General features: G+C 54.2%; 2 protein-coding genes across 11 annotated transcripts in view; both read left to right on the top strand.

Annotated features, from left to right (window-relative positions):
* Positions 1-388: 388 nt before the first annotated feature.
* Positions 389-3,698, top strand: LOC116567941. The gene is made up of 2 exons (XM_032303324.1): positions 389-978; positions 2,529-3,698. The coding sequence occupies exon 2, from the start codon at positions 2,601-2,603 to the stop codon at positions 3,450-3,452; it is 852 nt and encodes a 283-aa protein (XP_032159215.1). The 5' UTR covers positions 389-978; positions 2,529-2,600; the 3' UTR covers positions 3,453-3,698.
* Positions 3,699-13,593: 9,895 nt separating this feature from the next.
* Positions 13,594-25,915, top strand: part of HSPG2 (heparan sulfate proteoglycan 2) — a 99,076-nt gene continuing 86,754 nt past the window's right edge. For all 10 annotated transcript variants that reach the window (XM_032303612.1, XM_032303613.1, XM_032303618.1 and 7 more), the window contains exon 1: positions 13,594-13,783. In XM_032303612.1, the coding sequence (XP_032159503.1) occupies positions 13,721-13,783 (63 nt within the window). In that variant the 5' untranslated portion in view covers positions 13,594-13,720. The remainder of the gene's footprint in view (positions 13,784-25,915) is intronic.

The raw sequence follows: 25,915 nt of genomic DNA on the forward strand, positions 1-25,915 counted from the left end.
TCCCCTCTACATGCGTGAAATCATGTTGAGGTATCGTGTTGGGGTTTACACTGATTAATAAATATCTAAAACTTAAAAAAAAAAAAATACAAGAAAAAAAATGTCCCTGTTCGCTGAGCGTGTAGGAGATTCATGTCTGAGTGTTCAGGGCTAAAAGATGCTGTTTTCTGCAACTTCCTCTCAAAATAATAAAAATTCTGTGTGTGCGTGTGTGCGTGTGCGTGTGTGTGTAGTGATAAACGTGGCAAGAGTGTTAATGATTCATGGATTTGGATAAGGACTACATGGGAGTTCGTTGTCTTGTGAGTTTTCAGGAAGTTTGAAAAATTATCAAAATAGAAAGTAAAACCGTATTTTTAATATTTGAGAGAAGGACAAGATGGAGGGAGGCTTTTCTTGGCAAATCTGTCCTGAGTGTCCCCCAGGGACCAGGGCTGGGTGGAGGGCACGGAGCTTCTGAGATTTGCTGGCTGAAGAGTCCTCGGGCTCTGGCCAGAGCCTGCTGTGTAGGAGACACTCTACACCGGGTCGCTGACCTCGGCGGGAAAGGAGAGATCAAGCATTTATACTCAAGAATGGGTCGCTTGAAGTGGCGGCACTCTGGGGAGACTCAGTAAACGTTTGCTGAGCCAGTGAGAAAAGAGAAGTGACAGATGCCGACCATGGCCAAGCAGAGCTGTATCAGGACCAGCACAGAAATTCCTGACTCTCCGCATAATTCAACATCAGAAAAACAACAAGGAACGCTGGAAAACATCCACCCCAGTCCCGTTGTAAAAATAGGGCCCATCTGTCCTGGAGGGCTTAGAGTGACGCGGGCCCGGAGGCAGGGGCCTGGCCAGGATGACCTCTGGAGGCCCCTCCCAGCTCTAGGATTCCATGACTCTATGACATGGCCAGCAGTCTGGAGTGGCGGCATGAAGGTATGCCCCGTGGAGAGCAACAGGAGGGCTAAGTCATCTACCTCCTAAAGACAGAGTAAGCGTGGGAGAGGGCCCTGATGTCAGATGGGGCCTAGCCAGCCAGGGAGGGAAGGGTGGGGCCCTGTGGGGGGGTCAGCCCTCAGTCACCTCCAATGTTTCCGGAGGAGGAGACAGGGTGGGGTTGGACCTGGAAGGAAAGAGGGAAGGGTCTGTACATTCCACTGGATTCAGACCCGCAAGACAGGGGCAGCTGAGGGCCGTGGGCCAGAAGAGGGGCAGGCAGCTGTTTTCTGGGTGGGACAGACTCGAATACTGCTCTGTTCTCACGAGGCAGAAGTGGAAAATGAGCAGCAAAAGCTGGCAGTACTGGGGTAAAGAAACCAGAGCCTTCCTTCTGGTTGGGGGTAGGAGAGAATCGGGGAACTGAGGGACAGTGGGGACAAGGAAGGGAGGACCCCACTGGCCTTGGCTGGGACAGAAGATGGGGTTAAATGGACTGAGCAGCTTCTTGGCCTGGGTAGGCTTTAGTCTCAGTGAAGCACCCACATTCGGACCACAAGGAGTAAGAATCCCAATGCCCCTTCCTCTTGGAGAATAGACGAGGAGGACCCCACCCCCCCAATGCCAAAAAGCGTCAAGACCAGAAATCCTGGAAGGCTGTGACCTTACAAGTGGGCCCGCATTGGTAGACTTGTCGTACTACCTGCCCCCCCACCTCACTTGGGATTTCTAAAGTCAGGATCAACGTAGCTATGGGGTTTAACAAGCATTCCTGTCCATCTGGTTCTCCCCATGAGCGCCCCCATCCAGCAAGCAGAGCAGGTGTAGGGAGAACTTTTCCTTAAGAGACTGTAAGGGGAGCCAAGTCACCCCGACACAGCACAGTCTTTCAGAGGTCACCAGACACACCCAAGATAGTACCTTGCCCCCACCACTCACAAGCTGTGGAATCTGAAGCAAGTCATTTCACCTCTCTGAGATTGAGTTTCCCCACCTGTCAACCAGGAATAGAATAATGACCACTTTCTTGATTTGTAGCAACCATTCCATGCAAGACACAAGCCCAGGGCCAGGCACCGAGAGAGTAGCTATAGTATTTCATCACTTTCCGGATACATTTCTTCCTTTCTTTCTTTCTTTCTTTCTTTCTTTCTTTCTTTCTTTCTTTCTTTCTTTCTTTCTTTCTTTTCCTAGTATCAGGTGTGTTGTGCTGTTGGTGATTAGCAACTTAATATTACCTGGAAAGACGGTGTCTCCCTCTCTCGGTGCTTGGAATTTCCCCATTAGAGATTCAGTTCTTGGCTTTCGTGGTCTTCTGGAGTCCTTGCTTAAAAGGCAAATCAGAATTTCAGAATATGGGCAAGAGCTAAATAAACAAGCAGACGACCCCACTTTTCCCTAAGGGTTCTCTGGTCTCATTAGTTCTCAGGGTCTTGCCTTCTGAAGATTAAGATGTCTGTTTTTTGATTTAAAAATCCCTGGGCCTGGGAGGGGAAGGAAGAGTGGGCGAAGGGTGGTGTTGGGGAGGCAGAGGAAACACAGGCGAGAAAGCCTGCAGGGCAGGGGCAGGGAGCCGAGCGGAGCTGACCCAGCTGTCTTCACCAGGCCCAGGTAGCCAGGTTCCGTGTGAGCTCATAGCAGGTCAACGCCACAAAGCTCATTTGCCCAGCAGCGGGGATGATGTCTGGACGCCTGGTGAGCCGTTCCAACACTTCCAGACGCCTGAGCCATGCCAACAACCTGTCCTCCTCAGCCCAGACTCCAGGCTGGCCCCACAGCCCCACCGTGACCCGGGCCAACAGTCTCAAACGCCCCCACACCCCGTGTGGCTCGGAGTTCAGCAGGTGCAGCAGCCCCTCTGAGCAGTCTGACAGCCCCGGCTCCCCCAGGCTTCCATTGAGGAAAATCTGCATGGGCCGCCCCTACAACTCCAAGTGTGTAGAGACCAGCCACCTCGCGAACCGCCCCAAGGTGTCCAGGAGGCCTGCTTGCCGCGGCAGCCCCGGCTGCCTGCTCTGTACAGATCGCCCCTCGGGCCCCTATAACCCCACCTTCCTGGACCAACTCATCAAAGGCATCAACTACCTTGACAGATCCACCAATGCCATCTATACCCACTGCCCCAAGTCATCCCTGAGCCTGCCGAGGCTTGCAGCCAGCTACCTGGAGCGCGCCGCAAACTCTATCCACTTGGACAGCCCAGACCACTCCTTCCCCCGCAGTTACTCCACCCCCGTCACCAGCGTGGCTGCATCCGACCCCTGCACCAGCACAAGCATGGTGCCGTCCACCAGGGGTGTCAACGCCCTGCGGTGCTTGGATGACTCTGCCAATACCAGCTACCCACGCCGGCTTCAGAGCCGGAGACTCGCGCCTGAGCTGCCCCAGAGGCCGGGCACAAAGCTGCCCGAGCTGCCCTTGTTCAGCAGTGGGATCTTTTCCTTAGGCTGTCTGCCCAAGTTCTGGGAGGCAATCCGCTCGGGCTGGAGAGCCCCTGAGCCCATCTCTAAACCCTGTAGCTGGTGGTAACATCGACCGTGAAATGCGTACACGTCCATCAGGCCGCAGTTGTAGAAAATAAATTGTGGCAACATGCTCCTTCCATGGCTCTGCTGGGGGTCCGGGTGGGGAAACCTGTTTAGATCGGATGTTAGAAACTCAAGGAGGACCTACAGAGCCAGGAGGGTAGAAGTTAACGGGTGAACGGGGCTGGGTGAAGAGGAAATACTTGTTCTAAACCCAGCTCTCTGACGGGTTGTTGCTTTTTCAGGAGAAGCCAGGAATCTCATTTTTAGATGCTAACAACAAATTCAAAAATGTCATAACCCTCTGTAGGCCGAAGAAAAATCCTGGCAGGTGGGATGTAAAACCCACGGGCCTCGGTTTGGAATCTCTGGTTTATGTCTTGAGTGGGTCAGTGGGGAGTTTCCCCATGGGAAGAGAGAGACTAGCTCTCGCCCAGCTCTGTGGCCAAACAGAGAAAGTGGGAAGCCTGATTATCCCTACCATGACGTCACCATGGCCGTCCCAGGAGAGGAGGAAGGAAGGGGTTATAGAACCCTTCAGGATTGTCGGTTGGTGTTGATTTCAGCACTGCCCAATGTGAGTAGAAATGATGATGATGGATAATTACAGCAGAACTTCCTACAGCACTAACGATGCAACAGTCACTGTTCTAAATGCTTTTCATACATTCCTCTAAGGATATGGTTTTAATGACCAAGGATTAGGGTGGATGTAAGGAAACACGTTAGGATGGCAAATGGGAGAGTCAGCCAGGGATGGTTGCCCCTAGAGAGACTGCCCTTCCTGGGAAATCTCCGAAAAATGGTTCTGTCCAGGCCAGAGGGCTGGAAGGTCAGAGTGAGGAGGTCCCAGGTTTCTCGCAGCACATGTCTGAGAAAATGTTCCCTGGGCTACCAAGGGCTCCAAACCTTCAGAGACTGGACTGATTTGGGTGCTGAGAAGTCAGGCCACAAGGCATCCAGCTCTCCACCCTCCCCCTGGCTAAGGCACGGTGGAGACTGGAATTCTAGCCCAGTTCTACCACTAGCCTACTGTGGGACCTTGGGTATATCACTTTCTCTCCCCAGGCCTGTTTTTCCTTCTGTAAATGAGTAGCATAGTTTTGAGGGGCTCCAAGAAGCCCAGACTCTGATATTTCTGAGTCTGTCCTCCTAGACCCAAGCCAGGCCTGGGCTGAGAATCGAGAGTGTCCCCCACCCTCTTGGCCCTCAAGAACTCCTGAGTCCTGAGCCAGCTTCCCATTTCAGGCCTCAGGGCAATTTCTGTGTGGCTCTGAACTTCAGGCCCAGGCCCTTCTTGTCAGAGCTTTCCTGTCTCCTTGGAAATATGAGGGCCAATGGCAGGTCAGAGTGTGGAACGGAGCTGACCTTGAAATAATGCAGAACCTGCAGTTCCACAAGATTCCATGACTCTTGGACGGAGTGGCCTGCTCTCGCCCAGCTCTGTGGCCAAACAGAGAAAGTGGGAAGCCTGATTATCCCTACGATGACGTCACCATGGCCGTCCCAGGAGAGGAGGAAGGAAGGGGTTATGGAACCCTTAGTTTACTGAACTCTTCCCTTCCCCCACTTCAATTTCATCTCTGGAAAACAGGGGATATCTTCCCTGGGTCCAAAACTCAGCAGTGTAACATATTCCTTTCCTTGTTTCTTATATCCCTTTCTTCCTGAGGGAGAAGACCTTGGCCTTTGTCTGGTGGGTCCTCAGTTCTCCAAGAGACCCATTCCCCACGTGAACATTTGTAGGAATACAGCTTATTAGAATTCTTTTTGGCCCGACTCAAGAGAGGGTGTCCTGGTTCCCAAATCCTCTGTCTGGCCACTCAAAGCCATCCCCTTCCTGCTCTAGGTCCATATTTGCATAAGATTTATCCCTGACTCTCCTGGAGATGCCCACCTAGAAAACAGTTTAATTCCCCCTAATCGGAGTGTAAGATCCTTGTCTAGGACACTGCTCTTAAGGTCTCTGGTGTCTAGCCCAATTCTGGCTCACAACAGGAGCTCAGTTAGTGATTATAGGGCCGTGTGCCCCAAGAGTTGCTCAGCAGTGGTAACTATTATTGCCTGGAGAATAGTTAGACTGTCTTCCATGCAATGACTGTTTAATAACTATTCATGATGGTGACCAACATTTATTAAGCTCTTAACTATACACCAGACATTGTTTTAAGTGCTTTCTATGTATCAACTCATTTAATCCCCACATGAATCCTTCGAGGAAGGTATTGTTGTCCTTATCGCATGGATGAGAAAGCTGAGGCAGAGAGGTCAGGCATCAATGATCAGGACAGAGATGATTACAGTGCATCCAGAACAGCAGCTCTTCCAAAGTTGGATGGCAGAGTCATTCTAGACCATTACATACACAGTAGGTGCTCAATAATGACTATAACATCGTGCAAGTAGTGGGTGCTTTGCAGATGTGCACTGTGGATGCCCAGTGAATGGTAAATATCCTTGCCGAGCCCCATACATAGTCAGCGCTCAAATGAAGTTTGACCATCGGTGGGCGGGGGGGAGGCTGGATGTACATGCAAGCAACAGGATCTCTGTGTTTGGCCCCCCCAACTTGCTTTTTTTTCTCAGTATTTATTTACTTGGCTACTCACGGCTCCCAAGTCCCTTGCAGCAGTCACTTAGCCCAAGTCCAGAGAAATACAGCTCGTAGCTAGAGCAGATGCTCTGTTCCACGTGGCCACACAAAGGCCACAGGAAGGCCTCCATGTCCACTGTTCAAGCCATGCATCTGTGAGGTCCATGTAAACAGGAAGCGGCATGCTGGCAACAGAACAGTGCCATGGCCCTAGTGTGCTGTCCGGCTTGTATAGAGAAGAAGAGAGGCGTCCCTGGGGCTGGGGGCGGGGGGCCCGGGAAGTCCTTCACGCCTGCACGTGTACCTCCTCATTTCTCGAGCACCCACACTAGGTTCCAGGCATGCCGCCAAGGCCTGAAACACAGGCTCTTGGCCCTCTCTGCTCCTATGAGGCTAAGTTTTAGCACCCTGTTTTGCAGAGGGGGAAACTGAGGCTCAGAGAGAAAAAAGTGACATGCTCAAGCTCCTCCAGCGGGCACGGAGCAGAGCAGGGATTCCAACCCAGGGCTCTGACCCTCAGGCAATGTCTTTTCTCTCCCGATCTCTTTTTTCCTTAGTATTTATTGAATGGACTCCAAGAGAAAGAGAGGTAAACCTTGGTATCCAAAATATGCAGTAAATTAGACAAACCAAGGGTGGTGTTTAACTCCAGGGGTTTGGGCTGCCCCTCAACACCAGTGTTCTGAACAGAGTAGTGTTAACCTGGTATATGCTCTTTCTGGGAAATAAGAAACAAAGGGAGAAATTTCCTCAAAGGTCACCTGTGGTCTCCATCACCCAATCCACCGGTCCCTGCCTGCATCGTTGGGCCACACTGGGGATAGGTGCGTGACATTAGAATTATTTTTGTATGTTTAAAAAAGATCTGGCGTAGCCCTTTTCAAACAGATAATTTGATACCACCATTCTACGATTCCAGAAAATACACGCGTATTGCCAAGGTGCACGTTGGAGCAACACACCGTCCTCCTCCCAACCCTCACTCCCCCACCCACGTTTCCCCATCTCTGAACCTTATGAACCTTACTCTCCACCCCCAGCCCTCCCCACGCCCCACCCCATTCCCCAGGCCCACCTTACCCCTCACTGTCTTTTCTGTCTCCCCCTGACTAGTTTTGATGACTCTACCTAGGGAGCAGAAAACTAGGAGAGGGAGATTCCTTCTGCCCCCACAACTACACCCACATTGCCCTCTTTTAAGGTGAAATCTCAGTAGAAGCAAAGAGCCTCAGACGTGTGCCGTGCCTGAGTTGGTACCACCATTTTTGGCAAACTTAATAGCCTCCTGGGCCCCTCCCAACAGGGCAGGAATTTATCGTGAACAATTGAACAAAGCCGGGAACTCAGAGGGAGAAGGCACAGGACATTCCAAAAGGATTTCTCTCAAGCTCCCAAAGACAACATGTGGGAACACTGCAGAAACCTCATAGCAAAGAAAAGCATGAAAGCGATGGAAAATCTGCGCGGTAGGAAGGGCTGTTCGGGCTGGAGGAAGGAAAAAGGGGCCACAGGTCAGTGCCACCCATGACCCTCCACCTTTCTGGCCTCAGATCCGTGGTCCTTAAAAACTGAGGGAACCACAGAAGAAAACACGTGGATGCATACATACCCGTTTGCAGCAAGGCTTTATTGCCCTGGAAACAGGGCAAATACCCAACAACAGGATAGGGTTGATGAACTATGGGGTGTTGAGGAGACACAATACCAAATAGTTATTAGAACTCTGATGGGCAAAGTCGAGAGGAGTGCCAAAGGAGCCAACCCACCAATTGCTCACAGTTTCCATCCACAATCAAGACCGTGTAGCCCGTATGTGTGTCTGTCCACGGCTTCCAATATGGAGCCTGTATGGCAAGAAAAGATTAGTCAGCTGAGTGAAACGGGGTGCTTACCCATACAGCTAATTTATGAGCAAGTTTCTTATCTCATCTTGGACTGCTAATAAAGTTTGTGACGTACGGAGCCACAGAGCCATTCGTAAGTAGCCCTGGTCTTTCCTGACATGTAGAATCGTGTTTCTGAAAAGAATGTCAGGCAGGAGAAACAAGACACGAACTGGTACCCATAACGGTGATCCCTTGAGGTAAAATACACGTGTGGACAGTAATGAAGGAAGGGAAATGAGGCTTGAGGGAGCACCGGCTCCGGGCCCTGCACAGAAGTCTTCTTTCTATAGCTAAAGCAGGAGTCCGTGGGCAGGAATGTGGGGGGTGGGGTGGGGTGTGTGGAAGCTGTAAGAATTCCAGCCAAGCTGGAGGAGGGGGAGCTTGAGTGACAAATTCAAATTATAGAGACCATTTATGGTCAGCTCAGGAGCGAGCTCGGAGGCCGTATTTGCAAAGCATGTTATGAGAAATACCCGTCTTGTGAGATGTTAAATGATTTTTTTCATTAAAAACAAATGGGCTCCTTTCTCAAGTATCTTGAGGAATGCTGGATTAAATAGAGTTGGCCAGGCGACTTGACTGGAGGCCTGCTCAGGAACTTTCCTGTGTCGGTGGCCCTTGAGATGGCCAAAGTGTAAGGAAGAGCACAGGGTTCCCAAACTCCTTGAGCAAGGGAAACGCTTATCTAAAGGAGCATCTCAGAGGGCAGGTGGTCCCTGAGCACAGGTTGGGGAACCCTGCCCTGGGGCTTTGGCCCCAGGGTGGGAGCTCAGCAAGAAAGTGATTGATAACCACAATGGGTTTGGGGGGAGATATCTAGAGAGGGCAGAGGGGCCAACTCCAAGGCCATTTTCAAAAAAGTCACACCTCTGCTTAGCGGGAAGCAGAATTGGATGCGGTAGAGAATGTGGGTTCTAGAGTCAGACAGACGTGGATCTGAATCCTGGCCCTACCTCCTACTGACTGACTGTGTGTGATCTAGGCCAGCCACTTCATGCTCTGGGGGCCCCAGTTTCCTTGTCTAGAAAAGGGCCCTAACAAAATACTCTCACTTGCCAACTCCCCACAAGGAATGCGGGGGTCATCAAAGGAAATTCAGTGTTGATCCAACAGCGAGAAGAATTTATCTGCCCCAAGTACAAGCCAAAAGGGGGACATTTACTTTTTTTTTTTTTTTAAGATTTTATTCATTTATTTGACAGAGAGATCACAAGCAGGCAGAGAGGCAGGCAGAGAGAGGGGAGGAAGCAGGCTCCCTGCTGAGCAGAAATCCCGATGTGGGGCTCCATCCCAGGACCCTGAGATCATGACCTGAGCTGAAGGCAGAGGCTTAACCCACTGAGCCACCCAGGCACCCCATTTACATCTTTAAGCCATGCTTGGACCAACTTGGTCTTCCATTCAAGTGAAATTATTCCAATGCCAGCTCTCTGCCAGGCACTATGCCCTTCACAGGGGATATAGCAGGGAACAAAACAGAAGCCAGACCATCACACTCCCTGCCTTTATTAAGCCTCATAATATATTTTTTAAAGAATTTGTTTATTTGAGAGAGAAAGAGTGCACAAGAGTAAGGGGAGGGGCTGAGGGAGAGGGAGGCACAGACTCCCAGCTCAGTGGGAAGCCCGACGCAGGACTTGATCCCAGGACCCTGGGATCATGACCTGAGGGGAAGGCAGACACTTCACCGATTGAGCGACCTGGGCACCCCAGGCCTCACAATATTAAACAATCTTCTAATTTATTGCAATTGTAAAAATGTTGAAAGAGAAGCTTAGGGGAGGTAGGTTGTGGGAAAGTACAACAGGGAACATGACCCAGCCTGGGAGGGCAGAGAAGTCTCCTGTGGTGGCATAATCTTGGAACTAAATGCTAGAAGATAGTAGGATGAAGGGAGGTGGTTGGATGTTGGGTGGGAAAAACACTCAAGGAGAAGGAAAAATACGTGGAGAGACCAGGTTGGGGGAGAGATGTGGCTGTAGAAAAGCGGGGGACTATATCTTGCCAGGCCTGGAAGGTTCTCTCCTTCTCCACAAGAACTTTTGCTGCCTGCTTAGACCTGTGTCCTCTTCTTCACATCACCTCTAAGTTTCCTCTCCTCCATCTCCACTCCCTTTCAGTACCAATTTTCCCATTCCACATTCTCACCCAGGGATATATCCTGACCCTGCCTGCATCTGTTTGCACACATAGGCACTGGAAACTTTGTACAAAATAGGTGTTTATTTCATAATTGAATGAATGTAAGTCCACAGTGAGCCCATACGGTGCCACCTTCACTCAAATGAACAAAAGGTCCCCCCCCCCTCGGGGCAGATAGAGTCCCAAAGCCGAGGCCCACTTGGCTGCATACCTTTGTTCAGTGAACAACCTGCCCAACCATTCACTGCAGCTCTGAAGGAATGAAGAAAGGAAAAGAAGGAAGGAAGGAAGGAGAAGCCCTAAAGCAGAGAGAAGATTTGGAGTGGACATGGAAGCCAGGAAAAGCTGAGTCCTGGCAATGTTGGAGTGGCAAACAAGATGACCCACAAACTCCGGCTACCGGTTCCAGAAGGCACCCAACTCCTGTTTCATAGAAGCCAGACTGTTTGGCTGCTCTAACCTACCCAAACTCTTGTTGTCTCTCCTTATCTAAGGCACCTTGGGCAAGACTTGAATTGTTTCTCTCCAAGAGGATGACGAGCACCCTGAGCTATGAGTACGCACAGCACGATTTACAGGCGCCTCCGAGACTCAGCAAAGCCTCCTTGCCCCTGCTTCTCTTCCAAGCCATATGAGGAGATAGCCAGGCCCTAGACAAAGCAACTTGAGAACATTTACTAAAGATATCGAGGACGGCAAAAGAAAACAGAGCTGGCCAAATCCTTTAGTGGGAAGGAAAGGATGCAGAATAAATAGGCCGGTGACCAGTCCTCAGGGTGGGTGGGGTTCCTCTGGAAGGCTTTCTAGACAGGCCATATTTTCCTGCCCTCTGTGTCAGCCCAGCTCTTTCCAGTCTCCAGTCTTCAGCTTTACCATCTCTCTCTCCCCGACCTCTTTTAGTAAGTGAGACTTATAGCTCGGGTTTAGCCTTGACCAGACATCTACAAAGGGCTGCTTGTTCCCTTTTCCCTTTGCTCATGAGCAAATCGTGCAAGAAGCCAAAGCTCTGGGACTTAAAGGGCCCGAGGTGGGGAAAAGACACCGAGGCAACTCACAAAATGTGATTTGTCACGGATGCTGACCCTCCGCAGACAGGCAAGGCCTCGGAAAAACCCTGCCACCGAGGCTGGCTACTTGCCAGCGCTGAAGTCAGTGAAGTTTTGCAGGCTTTTTCCCCAGGATGGGAGTTCCCCCAGCTCCAGGCTGTACTTACCCGTCAGACTGGAGATCTGTGGGGCGAAGGCCGCCTCTACCCTTCAGGTTAGAAACTACACATTCGTGCAGGAGTCGCTCCTCCCTCAGACCAGAGCCCCCGGAAGGCAGAGTGTGTCCCCCTCTTCAGTTTAGGTACTCACCCAGAGACAACAGTAAGAGAAATGGTACCTTTCATTGTGTGCTTCCTATGTACCTGAAACTGGTTTGTTTGTTTGTTTTTTTAAATAAACATATTAATTCATTTTAGCCCTCAGCAACACTGTGAGAGAGGTCTTAGTATGATTCTTCTTTTCCTATTTTCTAGATGATGAGACTGAGGCATCAGAAGGTTGACTAATTTGCTCAAGGCTGCACAGCGAGGCGGTGGAGGCAGGATTCTCCATCAGACTGAGAACAACGTGGGGACAGGGGGACAGGGACTATATCCTGCCCCTTGCCTCCAACAGATCAGGGGTTTATTTAGGAAAAGAAGGAAGGCTTCTTCCTTCCAAGATCAGACCTCCCTCTTCTGTTCCACCTATATCTCCCTGTTGGGAGCCGTAACAGTAATAACAGCCCTTATTACTCAGTGGTGTGCCTGGCATCTGGGTTGGGGCTAGGGAAAGAAGCTCTGAGCTGGTCCCCCAGAAATACGGCCCACAGGGTGAAGAACCCAATCTTTTGAGGATAAAGCATCTATCTGGGGGTGGGGAGAGTCAGGATGCCAGCATTCTCTCCATCCCCCCAGTGTCTGTATGGGAGGCCACAGAGTGCCCGGGAGCTTGCAAGCCATTATCACAGGGAACACACCTTCCGGAGCCCGGCCTGGTGCCATCCAGTTAGCTGGGCATTTCCTTCTGTCCATAGCTCACCTCACTTCTGACCTCAAACCCAGCCCTGAGTCTCTGGAACCTAGCAAATCTCACAGGAAACAATGGAAATTTCAGTTTTTATTCTCCCTCGTCATTACTCAAAAGACTTTCCTCTAAGCTACATGCACACACGCACACACACGCTGGTTTCTCTCCACCCATCAGCCTGGGTTGCTCTGGAAATTTTCAGGCAGAAGGGAGACCTGAGCGCAGGCAGAGAGGCCCAGTGGCAAGGCCAAGGGTGCTGTCTGTGGGTGTGTGTGTGTCAGATCATACAGGAGGGGGATTTACCACCCAAGAATCTGCGTCTGGGCCTGTGTGTGCGCGAGCCGTGTGTCTCTGCACCCCTCTCCCCAGGCTCTGATTTATGTCAATCCAAGTTGGTCTGTGAGTGGTTTATGGGGAAAATGGTGTGTGTGAGGGGCAATTCAGTTCACTCTCACGTGCCCACTATAAGACGCTGTGGTTAGTGCAGGAGAAAATGTGAAAAAGGCCAACCAGTGCGTGAGCAAATGATGTTCGCTTGTGTGTGAACCGGGAGTGCCTGTGCAGAATTTGTGTGTGAAAACACGTCCTGACGCTTTGAGGTCTAGGGTTTGCGTTTGTGAGTCTGTGTAAAAATGTGAATTGGAACGTGAGCAGCAGCGTGTGTAAAAGTCGTGCCCGCTGTGTCACCTGCAGGGTGACACTTTTTAAGATTGATCAAATGTGGGCGCCTGGATGGCTCAGTGGGTTAAGCCGCTGCCTTCGACTCAGGTCATGATCTCAGGGTCCTGCAATCGAATCCCGCATGGGGCTCTCTGCTCAGCAGGGAGCCTGCTTCCCTCTCTCTCTCTGCCTGCCTCTCCATCTACTTGTGATCTCTCTCTGTCAAATAAATAAATAAAATCTTTTAAAAAAAATTGATCAAGTGTGCGTCTGAGTGGGTGAAGTCTGTCGCTGTGCGCCGGTTGGGAGTGAGGACTCAAGTGTGAAGGGTCGTAGGGGGAACAGTGTGGCATATGCGTGTGTGTGTGTGTGTGTGTGTGTGCCCGTGCGTCCCCAGGTGCGCAGTGTGCAGGCTGCGTGTGTGAAAGCGTGGGGAGCTCTCACGGCCCGAGTGAAGAGTCACGTTGGAGGGTGAGAGCGAGTTTGGGGGTCCGTGCAGGGGTCGCGAGCTCAGGGAGGGGCTGTGGGGGCCCGCGCGCAGGGCCCCGGCCCCGTCCCATCCCACACTCCAGGCCGGGTTTGGCGGGAAGCCGGGCTGGGCCGCGGCCCGCGCCGAGGGGGCTGGGGGGCCCAGACAAAGGCCCAGTTGGCTGAGGGGCCCGCTCGGGCTCCGGCTAGCGGCGCCCTTGGTCCGGGGCGGCCCGGGGGTGGGGCCTGGCGCCGCGGGGCGGGGCGGGGCGGGCAGGGGGCGGGGCCCGGTTCCCAGGGGCGGGGCGGACGGCCGCGAGGGCGGGGCGGGGCGGGGCGGGGCGGGGCGGGCCGCGGGAGAGGTTGGGGCGGCGGGAGCGGGCCGCGCCGTCCCGAGGATTCCGCAGGCTGGGGAGCGGGCGGCTGCGGGCTGACGCCGAGTGAGAGAGGGAGCAGAGCCGGCCGGGCCATGGGACAGCGGGCGGCGGGCGCGCTGCTGCTGGCGCTGCTGCTGCACGGGCGGCTGCTCGCGGTGAGTGTGCGGGGCCGGGGGCGGGGGTGTGGGTGTTGGAGGGCGGGAGCGCCCCGGGCCTCGCTCGCTGCGCCAGCCAACTTGGTTGGGACTCTGGCCTGGGAAGGGGGCGCCTGCCAGGGACCCCGGGCGAGCACAGGCCGGCGCCACCCTCCACCGTGGGGTGGTTCCGAAAGGCGCCCGGGGAAACCTGCGTGGGGCCGGGGGCGGGGCCGCGTGAGAGCCCGTGGGTCGCCCGGCCACGTTGCTGAGTCTCCAATCGCGCTAGGCATGGCCCGGCCTGCCATTCCTGGGGACCAAGTGGAGAAACTTCTAGCAGGGCGGGAACTTGGCGGGGCAAGGGCACCCTTTTCTGTGCCAGCTTGGAAAGGGGGCACTCAGTGGTGATGGGAAGACTATCAATCCTCACCGGAACTTTACCAGCTCGTCTGGCCCCTTTGGGAGCTAGTCACCGGGCAGGCACAAGTAAAACCCATTTTGGACACAACTGAGGTTTGTGTGGAACACCCACGGGCCCTGGAGCCCTACAGCTCAGGACTTGAATCCATCCCTGCTCCTCACCGAGTGGCTATGTGACCTCGGGCAAGCCCAAAGGGAACTCAAAATGCACATCTCAAAGTGTATACAGCTGGAAGCTGGTTGGCAGGACGGCCTGGAAGGCGGTGGAAGTGCCCGGTACTGGACCTAGGTCTGTTTCCTAGCTTTTCTCTTCTGGGGTCCTCAGGTGCAGGGGTGGGCCTGCCACTACAGCCCACTTCCCTGCTCTGAGCTTGGATGGGCCCGTGCAGAGAAAAGGAATGCTTGGCCAGGAGAGGCTCTGAGGACCTGAGTGAACTCGAGAAGGGCGGGGCAGGGTCCGTGGGCAGGCAGCTGGTGGCAGATGTGGGTGGGGGCACATCTGAGGAGCTGGGCCTCCCCTGGTGAACCACAGGGCCTCCCCCACCCTCTTTGAGGTGGTCCTAGGCGGTCCCTGTCCCTGCCCCCCACCCCCTTCTCAGAGCCAAGAAAGGGACTTTTCTCTAAGCCAGTGTTTACCCAGTGACTGAATCCCTGTCCTCGCCTGGCTAGTTCTGTCTCACCTCTGCCCTCCTGAGTCACTCCTGAACCCCCACCCCAGACCTGACCCCTCAGCTCTCTAGCCCCGCCCACCTAGAACCTCTCCTCCCCCCACTCCCCATCTGCACTGGTTCCTTAATCTCCTCTCTCAGCCTCTCACCCCAGCACATCCCGTTGTCCTGTTGCATCCCATCTTGATCCAAACTTGATCTTTATTTTTCCAAAAAGGAGGCACCAACATAGCACATGGGATGTCTTCCTTTTCTGGAACTCCCCCAGCTCTGCTCCCCTGCTGAGGGGCTCCAGGATGCTGGGTCCTACCATGGCTAGAGTGAGGAGGTGGGTGGAGTTATTTGCTGCGCGCAGGAGAAATTTCCACAGAAATTCCAGATTGCAGCCAATCATCTCATTCACTCATTCATTCAACATATCTTCATTGAGCAGCATTCCATGACAGTCAGTGGGAGTTTGGGGGTTCATTCATTCAGCAGACAGTGCTAAGCACCTACTGTGTACCATGCATCTGGCACTGCACTAGGGGCTGGGGCTTATGGGTGAGCAAGAACAGGCCCTGTCTTTGCTTTCCCAGAACTGAGATGGGTAAACAGGCAGTTCCAATCCTGTGGGATTTTAGTCTCCTCAGCAACCACACCGAGGTCTTCACTGTCCCACCCCTGGCTAATGATGGAGAGCTGGAAAGAGCTTGGACCCAAGAAGTCTGGATCCCAGCTCTGTAATTTTCTAGCCTGTGATCTGAGGCCATTTCTTTTTCATGGCCTCAGTTTTCACATCTGTAAAATGGGGTTTATTACACATTTTCAATGACATCAGATTCCCAGCCCAGTGTCCTAGCAAGCCTTGGGCTCCTCCTCACCCACTGTCCTTTATCTTTTCCGCCCTTTGGTTCACATCTACACAAGAGGAAGGTAAGGTGGTCCTTAGGGAGCTCAAGACATCACTGGGGGCAGGAGACAGAGGAAGCAGTGGTCTGTGATTAAGTGTGGGAGTAATTTCAGTTCAGAGGAGGTGGAGAGGCTTGCTGGGGGTGGGGGCCAGGCCTGGGTGACTCAGTGCCTGCCTTGGCCTGCTGATCCCTTTTCTTCCTGCTGGGGCCTTAGCCCTTCCTTTCTTGGGGCCAGCCCTGCCAGGAGACAGGAATCCTGAGAGGGCTGCCATGATTACGGTGTTTTCAGGGCTGAGGAGGGAAGTCACTGAGATACCTGTTTCCTGCCTCGCCTGGGTTTCCGCACTAGGGAGCCTGTGGGCGGATGGGGGTAATGGAGGAGCTGGAGGAGCCTCCCCTTCCCTCAGGGGCAGCACTATCTCAGCCCTCCCCTGGACATAACTGGCTGCCCTGCCCAACCCCCTGCCTCCCAGCCCCCAGCCTCCAGCCCCTCTTGCTCTAGACCTGGTTGGGGTGGGGTATGCTTGTAAGTGTGCCTTGGGACTTCTGGAGGGAGGGCCTTAGGCCATGGAGGGAGGTAGAGGTTGGAAGGGGCAGAGATGGACCCCCCCCCATACACTAGGCCCAGCTCCCTATGTCTGGGGAGTAGTGGCCCCCACCTGGCTTGGCCCGGGCCTGTTCTCAGGCTCAGCGCAGGCATGTTGGGATCTGTGGATCTGAGGCGCAGCTGGGGAAAGAGGGTTAGAAGGAAGGTGGCAGAAGATGACTGGGTTCAGAGCTTGGAGTGCTAGGGAGGGAGGTCTTGGGGTGCCAGGCCAGATGATGATAAAATAATATGGACAGTTTACATTTATTGAGTGCCTACTGTTTGTAGACACAAAGTTTCTCAGCAGATTCTCGCATGCCATTCCCCTGCTCGGATCCTCCCTGCATTCCCCCTGCTGCTCAAGATCAGACTCAAGCCCCTGACCTAATATAGCCCACAAGGCCCTTTGGGATCCGGCCTCCCCCGCTCCCTTTCAAAATCTCTCCTCTTGCCAACTTTCCCTTTGCTTACTCACTCCAGCTACACTGGTCTTTGTTTCTCAAATATGCCAAACACACTCCCACCCCAGGGCCTTTGCATCTGCTGTTCCTTCTACCTAGAACGTTTGTTGTCCCTCAGATAGCTACATGACCCTCTGCCTCCCTTCTCTTAAGTCCCTGACTACTCTGCCCACATTCTCTGTCCCCTTACACTGCTTTATTTTTTTTTCTTGTTGCTATCTGAAAGTATTTGTTTACTTATTTATCTCTTCCCCTCACCCCCCACCAATTTAAGATCCACGAGAGCAGGACCTTGTGTGTTCTTGTTCACTGCTGCTGTACCTTTAGCATCTGGCAGGTAGTAAGTGCTTGGTTAACATATCTGTTGAATGCATTAACGAGTAGCTCCTGATATGGTCCCCATTCTCTAAGCAGAGGACATCGAGGCACAGAGAGGTTACATAACTTGCCCAGTAGCTCACAGACACACATCCTTGGTGGTACTGTGAGCCCTGCTTTGAAGGCAGACAAAGCCCTTCTTGCCACTCTGCCTCGTATCCCACTTGCTTATAGCTAGCACTGGATGTTGATAAAACTGTTGTCGCTCATGTTGATAAAAGTAAGAACTCAGGTCTGAGGTCGTAGAGAAGCTGCTCTCAGACAAGGAATATCTGGGCCTGGCTTCAGGAACAAAGGTGCTCGGGATGGGTATGCCTTGTCCATCCAACCTCCTAGGGACGCCTGTCCTGGAGGGAGCCTAGAAAGACCTAACTCCAGGGTGGCTATTTGTGGGATCACCTGTTTATTTGTAGTTTTGTTAGTTGATTTCCTCATTGAATATTCCCCGAGGTCCTATAGACAGTTGAATTAATCCTAGGACTTTCAGGCCCAAGGGGGTCAGGCCGGGCCCCACCCTGTGTGGGGTGTGAGGGGGAAGAAAGTTCAGCCGGGGTGCATGGAGCCCTCACTGGTTTCCCCTGGTTGTTCCCTGGGGACTCAAGGTTTAGGGTGAGTCTGCAGAGGCTCCAAGGCTACTCGGCCTTGTGGGGAGACTCTCAGGACGGGGAGTGGGAAGGGCCAGGCAAGATGTGGAGAGATACAGAGCCACAATTCAGAGGCCACTGGGAGGCCAGACATGTAGGTTCTGGACCCTTCACTACTTGGGATGTGTGGGAAGGGCTCTCAGCTCTGGCCCCTGGCCCCCTTCCCTAGTCCATCCCAGCTGGAGAGGTCAGGCTGGAGAACGAATGGGTGAACTTGACTCCATTCCCTAGTAGCTTCCCAAGGATAGGGTGAGCACAGTGCCCTCTCCTCCCAGGACCCACCCTGCCCTTGCCCCCAACTCCCTTCTTCCAGGAAGAGGGAGGTTGGGCTGAAGATCCTAGCCCTGCTGGAATGTTCCCCGAACCCAAGGCTTGGCCTCTTTAGCCTTGCTGCCCCCTCCTACTCCCAGAGCCCAGCAGGGGCCTGCTGGCCTGCCCCAGCGCCCAGAGCTGGCTGACTGAAACCTTGAAGAATGTGTGGAACTCACTTCGCGGGGAGCCGCCAGCCTCACTGCTGGCGTTGGGTTGGGTCCGTGTCAATAGTGGCCTTGAGAGGGGAGTGGCTTGTGGCTGCTGGGGGTGGCTGGGCTAGGGGCATCATCACGAAAGCCCGAAAGCCCTGAGAACAAGGCGGCTCTTTGAGGCCTGGGAATGTGGGGCCTTCAAGTGTCAGCCGCCCCCAGAACCCACCCTCCCCTGTTTTCCCCATGCCTGCGTGTGCCACAGTTGCAGCGACCTTAGAGCATCCCAGTGGCATCCTTGAGGTGTCCTTAGGAGAGCTCCTGGCTACCTACCAGACAGAGCCCTTTCCCTGAGGCACAGAGGAGGGCACCCTGTTTCTCTATTGCTCTGGTTTGTAGGGGGGGCATCTGGGGCACAGAGGCCTGTGATGTGCGGTGAATGAATGAATGGACCGATGGTGGATGTGATTAAATAGTCCATAAGCTAAAGTCCCCTACGGCTGCACATTAGACGTGAAATTCATTCAACAAGTATTTATTGAGTATCTACTAAGTGTCTGACCTTGTTCTAGGTGCTGAGGTCACAGCAGGGAACAAAAGGTCAAATTCCCTTCCCTCACGTTACTTGCAGTATAGCCCGTGCCGGAAGAGAGTAATGTCAGATGGCCATAGTGCTTACAAGGAAAGATAAAGCAGGAAAGAGGGTAGAGAGAACGATGAGGTGTGATCCCCATCAGGGATCAGGGTCAGGAAAAGCCTCCGAGAAGATAATCCTTGGACAGAAGCATCTGAAAGAAGTGAGGGTGTGAAACCTACAGATGCCTGGGGACGGGGCACTCTAGGCAGAGGGAACAGCTAGTGCAAAGGCCCTGGGGGTCTCCGGCATATCTGTGGAAAACAACGAGGCCCATGTGTTTGGAGCAGGGTGAGTGAGGGGGAGCATGGTCCACGTGCTCAGCCTTGGCCATGGGAAGGCCTTTGGATTGGCTTCTGAGTGAGATGAGAGGCCACTTCTCTTGCTTTGCAGAGAAGAGGATGTGGAGGGTCAAGGCCAAAAGCAAGCAAAGCCGCGATCCCAGCCAAAGACAAGGGGAACTCACACCAGGGCGATGGAAGTGGGAAGAAGCAGTTGATCCCTGAAGATATTTTGAAGTTAGGGCTGACAAAATTGGCTGATGGCTTGATTGGGTATGGGGACAGAAAGAGAGGAGTCAGGGAGGTCTCCCCAGTCTGTGGTGTGAGCATCTGGAAGTATGGAGCAGACACTAATTAAGATGGGAAAACTCGGGGCACCTGGGTGTCTCAGTGGGTTAAAGCCTCTGCCTTCGGCTCAGGTCATGATCCCAGGGTCCTGGGATCGAGCCCCACATGGGCTCTCTGCTGAGCAGAGATCCTGCTTCCCCCTCTCTGTGCCTGCCTCTCTGCCTACTTGTGATCTCTGTCTGTCAAATAAATAAATAAAATTAAAAAAAAAATGGGAAAACTCTGGGAGGCATTGGAGGGGAAGGCCTAGCGATGGGGGCAGCATAGGACCGACTCAGAGCGAGGACACTCAGCCCCCCCACCCCACCCCTTGACCCCCAGCCAGAGCTGAGACCTCTACACTGTCCTGTGAATTGGGTGCTAGCGGAGTGGGGGGTCTTGGCACATATGGAACTGCAGGCACGGGCCCCTTAGGACCCCACAGCCCGAGCTCATGTTTGTGTATCTGTGTGTTTATTTGGAATGTACTGTCTCCCTCCCAGTCTAGCAGGGAAGCATCATAAAGACATGGACTCAGATTCTGTTCATTGCTCTGTGCCTGGTGCTAGGCCACAGTAGACAGTAGCTGAACATTGATCGAGTGAATATGTGAATGGCCTTGGGAGAAGTCAGCAGGCCCAGAAGGCCGAGCTCCTTGCTGAGGATAGAGAAGGGGCTGCTTTGGCCCCTGGGCAACAGGGGAGCTGTCCTTCCTAGCCTCTGCTCTCTGCGGAGACCTGGAGAATGGGGCCTAAGCTGTGGTGCCCACACTGCTGTCTTCCCCTTGTCTGTTTCCACTCTGGACTCAAAGCCCCTTTCTTGGGCACCACGATCGAGGGAAAGTGTGGGCTCAAAGGGCCCTGCCTTCAAGCCTTAGCTCAGCCCCACCTGGCTGTGTGACCTTGGGTAAGTTGCTTTGTCTGTCTGAGCCTCAAGTCAGAAATAGGGATCGTGATGCCCGTTTCCCCAGTGTACGCGAGACCCAGAAGTTGCACTTTGCTCGGTGTGCGAAGGGAAATAGGTGTTGGACAAATGGTGGCTGTTTTGTGCGAATTGTTCCTGCTGAGGGCAAGGCCAGAGTGATGTTTGACTAAGGGTTCCGAGTTGCCCAGCATGCCACACCTTCTGATCAAAACTGCTGCCAGCGACTGACCCAGGACCCCGCTTGTGGAATGAATGACCACGCAGATGAAAGCTGTTGCTTCTCTCCTCTCGCGCTCCAAGGGCTCTGGATGTAACAGCCTCTGATCTGTCACTGCCTCCCTCCCCCACTGCAGCCACAGCTGCAGGACAGAGTCCAGTCTTCCACCCTGATTGCTCCTTCCTGCTGGGGGAGCAGGAGGGGGGCACACCCCAGGGTGTGGCTTGGGAAAGGCTCAAGCCTGTGGATGCATTGTCCCCTTCCCAGATGTGTGCAGTTGGTGGGCTCCGAGCAGCAAGAGGTGTGGCCAAGTAGCTCCCACAGGGGGGCAGAAAGGATGTTGGCGCATCTTAAGGGGTGTGGCGAGGGGGCTTCCTGGGACCCCATCCCAGCTCTGTCCTCCTTCAGGCCCGAATTGGAGGAGATAAGACCTTGCCGAGGGAGGTCCCGAGGGATCCTATAGGGTCAGTGGAGCTGCACAGCCCTTACTCTGACCCCTGTGAGCTGGCAGAGAAGCATCGGGGCAAAGGGAAAGAGATGCACGAGTGCGTGGTAACCTGTCCCTCCACCCTGTGCCTGGGGCTTGGGCTGCTGGCTAGAGACCTGCCCCTTCCCCACGAGGGTGTGTCGCGTCCAGGTGTTTCGTTTTCTTGCATCTGGCATCGTTCCCCATCTTTCCCCCAGTCCCAGTCTGTGGGGAGTGGGAGGCAGCCTGGGGCTTGGCAGGGGGAGGACTTCAGAGTGGCCTCGGGTGACCTCACAGATGGTCTCCTGGCATGGGGCTGGGAATTCCCAGCTGCCTCTGGCCCCTTCCCAGCCCACCTCCAGGTCCCTGACCCCACCTCTCCCTTCCCCGCCTTCCCTGCTCACCCGCAAGGAGCCAGATCTGGCCCCCACCTCCTGCTGCTGCTGGCCTCCCCTCCTCACCCCAGCTGACTCATCCCCTCTCCTTGTTTGGCGGTTCCAGTTTTCAAATAGTTGGGAACTGGGATCATGCCTCTTCTTGGATGCCTCGCTGGGCTGGATGGATTGAAGTTCTGGCTTCATAAATCCTGGCCCCAGCGGCCTCTGTCACTTCGCTTTCTCCCTCTTCTGCTGTTTGCCTTCCTGCGACCCTTGGGCCAGAAGAACAGAGACCTTGGAGTTTCCTGAGGCCAGACCAGGGTCTTCTCTCAGCCCTGGGACCTCCTGGGGCTCCTCCCCAGGGACCCCAGTCATGTAGATCGTCAGCCAGTGCTCAGCGAGCGCGCATGTCTTCTCTTGATTAAAAACCGCCACCCTGTCTTGAGCCAAGCCCCACACGGGGCTCTCTCCCAGCAGGCATTATTGCATATAATCCCAGGAATCTCAAGGTTGGCATTATTTTTGCCATTTTGCAGAGGGGGAAACTGAGGCACAGCAGGGACATGGTTGGCCCAATTCATCCATCTCATATGTGGCACAGCTGGAAGTGGGGTCCAGGTTGTCTGCCTCCAAAGCTGTCATCCCTCCTTCTGCGGATCCAGCCGGCTGGTGTAGAGAGAGGACAGTCAGGAGGACTGGAGGACTGGCACAGGCAGGACAGGCTACACGGAGGAGGTGGACGGGGCTGGCCTTGGCAGAGGGTACAGCAAACTGTGTATCTGCCATGTGGGCTTATCTCGTTCCGACTTCGAGGGCTTGGGTGCCTTTTGCCCCTTGGCCTCCATCCCAACTTAGTGATAACATTCCCCCGGGAGATGGATTTGGCTTTCCCTGGGACTGAGACCCCTGGGAATGTGGATCTTTTTCAGTCAGGTCCCAAGCTCCTCGTGGGAACTGCACGTTTTGCCATTAGGAATTCAGTGAATTTTTGCCAAACGGGACTCACTCGGAATCAGCCTTGTGCCCACCTCCATCCCAGGGACCTGTGTGGAAGAGAAGACACAGACCACATGGCCCATTGGGGAGGCATAATCTACACATAAGTCCCAAACTGAGTCATCCGAGCATCCCTGAGCAGTGCAAGAGTCAGGAATTTTCCCGTTCATTCATTGCCTGAGGACCTACTGTCTGCTAGCCATCGTGCTAGGTGTTTTATCTGCGTTGTCAACTTGCCCATGTAGTTGGGATTCTACCTCCTTTTCCCACGAAGAAGCAGCTCCGTGGAGAGCCGTGACTGGCCCAAGATCACACAGCCAGGTGCCAAGGAAGGTGGGAGTGGAATCCGTATCTGACAGTCCTCCTGGGAGAAGTGAGAGGCAGGGTCCCTCCTCTCCGGGGTCCCTGGGTCTTAGAGAGGCAGGTCCCATGAATCAGAAGCACCCAGTGCAACTCACAGTGCAGACAGGAACAGGTTGCCAGGGAAGGAAAAGATGGATTTCGTGCCTGGAAGACCTTGCGGAGGCAACAGGACCTAAAGAGCCTAGAGGATTTGGCTGGTGGGGGAGGAAGGCATCTGGGCCAAGGGGCCAGAAGTCATCTGTCCCCATTGTCCCTGGATTCACATTGTTGTCCAGTGTGTGGGCAGGAAGGCCCAGGGCTGCTGCTGGAGTCATTAACACGAGGAAAAGAATGAAAGGAAGCCACCAAGCTAGCTGAGGTGACATCCATCTTGGGTCCCCACCCTTTACCTGGCCTGACCAGGAGGCAGGAGGTCAAGGCCCCTGGCTGCCACTTAGTTGCCAACCAACTGCTGACCCTCTTTCCTGGGCTTGATTTTTCTATCCACGAAATGGATTTCTTTCTTTCTCTTTGGTTCCCCCGCCAACCCAGAGGAGCGGGAGTGTTGAGATCTTGGAGAAAACCACTGGCTTTCCCTCAAGGGATGGTGGTATGCCATTCTTCAGAGCCTCCCCTGTGACCAGTCCTACATCATCCCTCACTGATGCTACCAGTGCCCAGGTGCCAGGCCCTGAACGAGGGAACCAGATGGAGGAGGTGGCTGTCTGCTCCCTTAGACCTCACCTATCCTTTCCTATGCACACGAGATCCCTTCTGCGGCGGCCTGCCCACATGGGTTTCCCTTGGGGACCTGCGGCTGAGCTAACAACAGGGGAGCTGTCAGTGTTTAGTGACTGCGCATTAGCTTTGGGGGTCACGGGACTCCTATACTCCTCCTGTGTGATCCTGGACAAGTCTCCGACTTCGCTGAGCTTCACGTCCCCCGGAGGCAAAATGGGGCCATTCATTCATCCAGCAAACTTTTATGGAGTGCCAGCCCTAGGCCAGGCCCTGTGTTAGGTATAAACCAGCCAGGGGGTTAATGGAGCTTTAGAGTCTGAGAGGGAGGCCTGCTGGTTGCTGGACTGGTCCATACGAGGTGTGGGCCTGTGGGGAGTGGTGTGCAAGAGCAGGTTTTCATGGCCACGTGGCCTTGGAGAGACGATCTGGAGTCTTTGTGACTTCGTCTAAGCCCGCATTTGTTAGTAGTGACTTGGCAGCCTGTTCTCCTTGTGGAAAGAGGGGACCCGGGGACATGGCCCCCCTGGGCTAGGGCAGGCGAGAAGACCCATAGGGCTGGAGAAGAGAGCAGGCTGGTTTTGTTGGGCATCTCAGATGAGTTCGCGGGTGTGGAAAATCACCGGGGTTATTTATGCTGAGCCTGATTAATTTAGGAGAAATGGAAGCCCCGGGTGTGGGGCTCGGTGATGTTAGGCTGGATGAAGGGGGTGGGCCTGAAGCTCGAGGGAAAGGGAGGCAGAGACCAGCTCTGGCCTGGATTTGATTTGAAAGGGTTAAGTCAGCCCGGTGTTCTACCTCCTGTGTAGGGGGAGGTGAGGTGGGGAGCAAGGAAGGGATGGCTGGGGCAGGAATGTGTGATAAGATCAAAGCTTTCAGCCTGCCCGGGCCTCACCTTGGTTTCACCTGAGCAACTTAAGGGAATTCTCTCCTTGGAGGAGGAGGAGGCTGGAGGACTCCTGGGGGAGGGGGTTGCAGGTCCCACCCTCCTCCCTTGGGCACTCCAAAAGAGGTCCCGCCCCCCATCTTCCAGAAGGCTCAGCTCTTGCCCTGACAGGTGCTGGTAGCCCCAGGGACCACCTGTACTTGGTGCATCCAGACTGGGGTGGGGGGCCTCCCTCTTTACCACCCCTACAGCTCTCTCACCCTGGGGGTTTCTGGCCAGGACTTGGGGAGCTCTTTCAGTGGCCTCGTGGCCCTCCATCCATTAATTCTCCATTTAACTCTGCAGGTTGTACCTAGGGATAGTGTCATAGACAGGAGACACAGCCATGAGTCTTGTCCTGGTTCCATCACTTACTGCTCTGTGTTGCTGGGCGGGTGGCTGAACCTCTCTGAACCTCATCTGTCAGCTGGGAGTGGCAATACCTTCTTGGTGGGATTTTGGGGGAAGACAAGAGATCATGTACATCTCCTACAGCCAGAAGAGACCGTCGACAAATAACAGGAACCACTCTTTTGTGGTTTTCTTTTGCCCCCTTTGAAGATGACCCCTGACCGTAGGTAAACATGGAAGATGACTTGGCCGTAGGTAAACATGGAGGCTCCGTTTTGTCCTGCCCCCTCCTCCCCTGCCCTCTGGGAAGGTCCCAAGCCCCAGAGTCCATCCTTCTGTCCAGCATTCTTCCCTATGGGTCTTCACGGTGTTGAAGGGGAGCGGGGCAGGACAGGTTGTAAGGGAAGAGGGGGCCTGGACTCTTGTAAATGCCCCCAGGGCATTAGCCGGGCCACCTGTCCTAGTGACACCAGGTTGAGCTTAACTGGCCAGCCCGAGTCAGCCAGGTGGTCCAGGCCACCCCCTGGAGAACCGGGCCCCTCCGTGCCCCAGCCTCCACCCGGGCTCCTGCCTCCCCTCAGTGCCTTGGTTCTGCTACAGTTAATGATTATTCTGGGCAGCAGGGGACGGGGAGGCCCGCCCCCTCAGGGCCTTAACCACTGGTTGCACCCGAGGTATGTTAGCAAGCGGCTTGGGTGTTCCCTGCTTTAATGTGGCAGCCCAGCTCTGAGGCACGTGGAGGGGGGTTGGAGGGGGGAGCAGGCAGTAGGGTCTTAGAGTCGCAGATTGACAGGCCAGCCTGTGCCCCTGGGGCCCAGGCTTAGGGCCCATAAGATCTGGGTGAAATGTGAGGTAGGCATCATAGGCCCCTGTGCTTTGGTGCCAGCCGTGTCCGTACAGTCACACATCAGGTGAGCAAGGCCCCCAGCCCAGAAGAAGCCTTGTGCTCTTCCTCACCCAGACTCAGAGCCCCCCCACGCCCGGGGAGTCCCAGCTGGAAGGCCGTGTGAGGGTTAGGGCTTTGGGGCAGCTGGGCTTGGCTTCTGACCCCCACTCTGGTACCT

Source organism: Mustela erminea, chromosome 10, assembly GCF_009829155.1.
Source record: "Mustela erminea isolate mMusErm1 chromosome 10, mMusErm1.Pri, whole genome shotgun sequence".
Taxonomy (NCBI): domain Eukaryota; kingdom Metazoa; phylum Chordata; class Mammalia; order Carnivora; family Mustelidae; genus Mustela; species Mustela erminea.